The sequence below is a fragment of the Eurytemora carolleeae genome, unplaced genomic scaffold, assembly GCF_000591075.1.
Source record: "Eurytemora carolleeae unplaced genomic scaffold, Eaff_2.0 scaffold32, whole genome shotgun sequence".
In the NCBI taxonomy this organism is placed as follows: Eukaryota; Metazoa; Arthropoda; class Copepoda; order Calanoida; family Temoridae; genus Eurytemora; species Eurytemora carolleeae.
The window spans coordinates 446886-448190 of NW_019396068.1; the positions used below are offsets into that span (position 1 = coordinate 446886).

At 29.1% G+C, this 1305-nt stretch overlaps 1 protein-coding gene across 1 annotated transcript in view; it reads right to left on the reverse strand.

Moving 5' to 3' along the window:
• Positions 1-1305, reverse strand: part of LOC111711046 (uncharacterized) — a 13944-nt gene that overhangs the window by 5679 nt on the left and 6960 nt on the right. The window contains exon 11 of the mRNA XM_023485288.1: positions 18-98. Coding sequence (XP_023341056.1) covers positions 18-98 — 81 coding nt within the window. The remainder of the gene's footprint in view (positions 1-17; positions 99-1305) is intronic.

Consider the following 1305-nt stretch of genomic DNA (forward strand, 5'->3'; position numbering starts at 1 on the left):
ATCATCTTATTGAATACCTTTGTTTCTTCCTGGGCTAGTACATGGCATAATAAGGATAGGGAGAGAAGAAAGATATAAATTGTAGATTTAGTTGTCATTTTTTAATCTGAAAATACAATATACAATATATCTAATAGTACTTAAGGTTTTCAAGAATCTATATCTAAAACTTTCCTTACTTTATCTAGAATACAGTAATTATTTAAGTTCTGTGTGACGTGAAAATTACCGGTACAATTATGTTCTTCAGATTAACTTAATTCTTAAAAACTTATGAATTGTGAGAAAGAATCAAGTACTTGATTGCATTGAGTCTGATAATTAAACGAATACTGGAGTTTACAAGGCAGGTTGTAACAAGTGTTTCAAGAAGTGTAGTCGTATTCTTAATTAAAGGTATATTACGGTTTTCACTCTTCACCAAATAAGGCCGGGTCAAGAGTCCCTTAATAGCACTCTTAACTAATCCTGGTTGGTAGGATCATCTACCCTACGCGTTCATAAGTTGTGCTAATACCGGTATTAACAGAAATGCCAGTTTTACTAAGAGCGGTGTTAACTAATCTACCCGCAGGGTAGATTTAGGTAGGATGATCTACCCTAAATAACCANATTCCTGACTACGCCCCTGATAAGAATTGTCTTGTTCAATATGTTTTTATTATTATTATTGAAACTGTTTACTAAGGATTGTTATTGTTTACTAGTTTATTATTTATTATATTCACTGTTTAGTTTATTTTATCCGGCTATTTAATAATGTTCTTAAAACCAAATTACAAATATTACAAAGTTAACGTTCAGGAAACATTTTGGAATATTTTTAGGAGTTTGTTGTTTTGTTTACAATTTTATTGTGTTTCTTATATTAGGGTTGTTTATAATTTGTTATGATGTGAAGTTCATATAATGTTTTTAGTGTTACAACATTCACATTGCTTTTCTTGTTTTCTAAATGTGATATTGTTCAAACATGTATATGTTTACTTTGTTAAGTAGTTTATTTAAAGTTTATAATAATTAGGGCCAACCACTCAAAACAACCTACCATGGTTAGGCGGGTCCAGACTGCATAGTAAATTGTGATTGCTTATTTATAAAATCTCATGCTTTGTATTCGAATAAAAACATGAAATGAAAATGAATAAGTGAATGTGTACTATTTCTATGATAGTATATGGTTTATGTTTAAAATATTGCATATGGGCATGGTGTAAATTTTTAAAAATTGTTATTTTTAACAATACATCTTGAAAATTATCGTGACGTGTATCTGTTCCTAATTTTTCTATGATTTGTTTACAT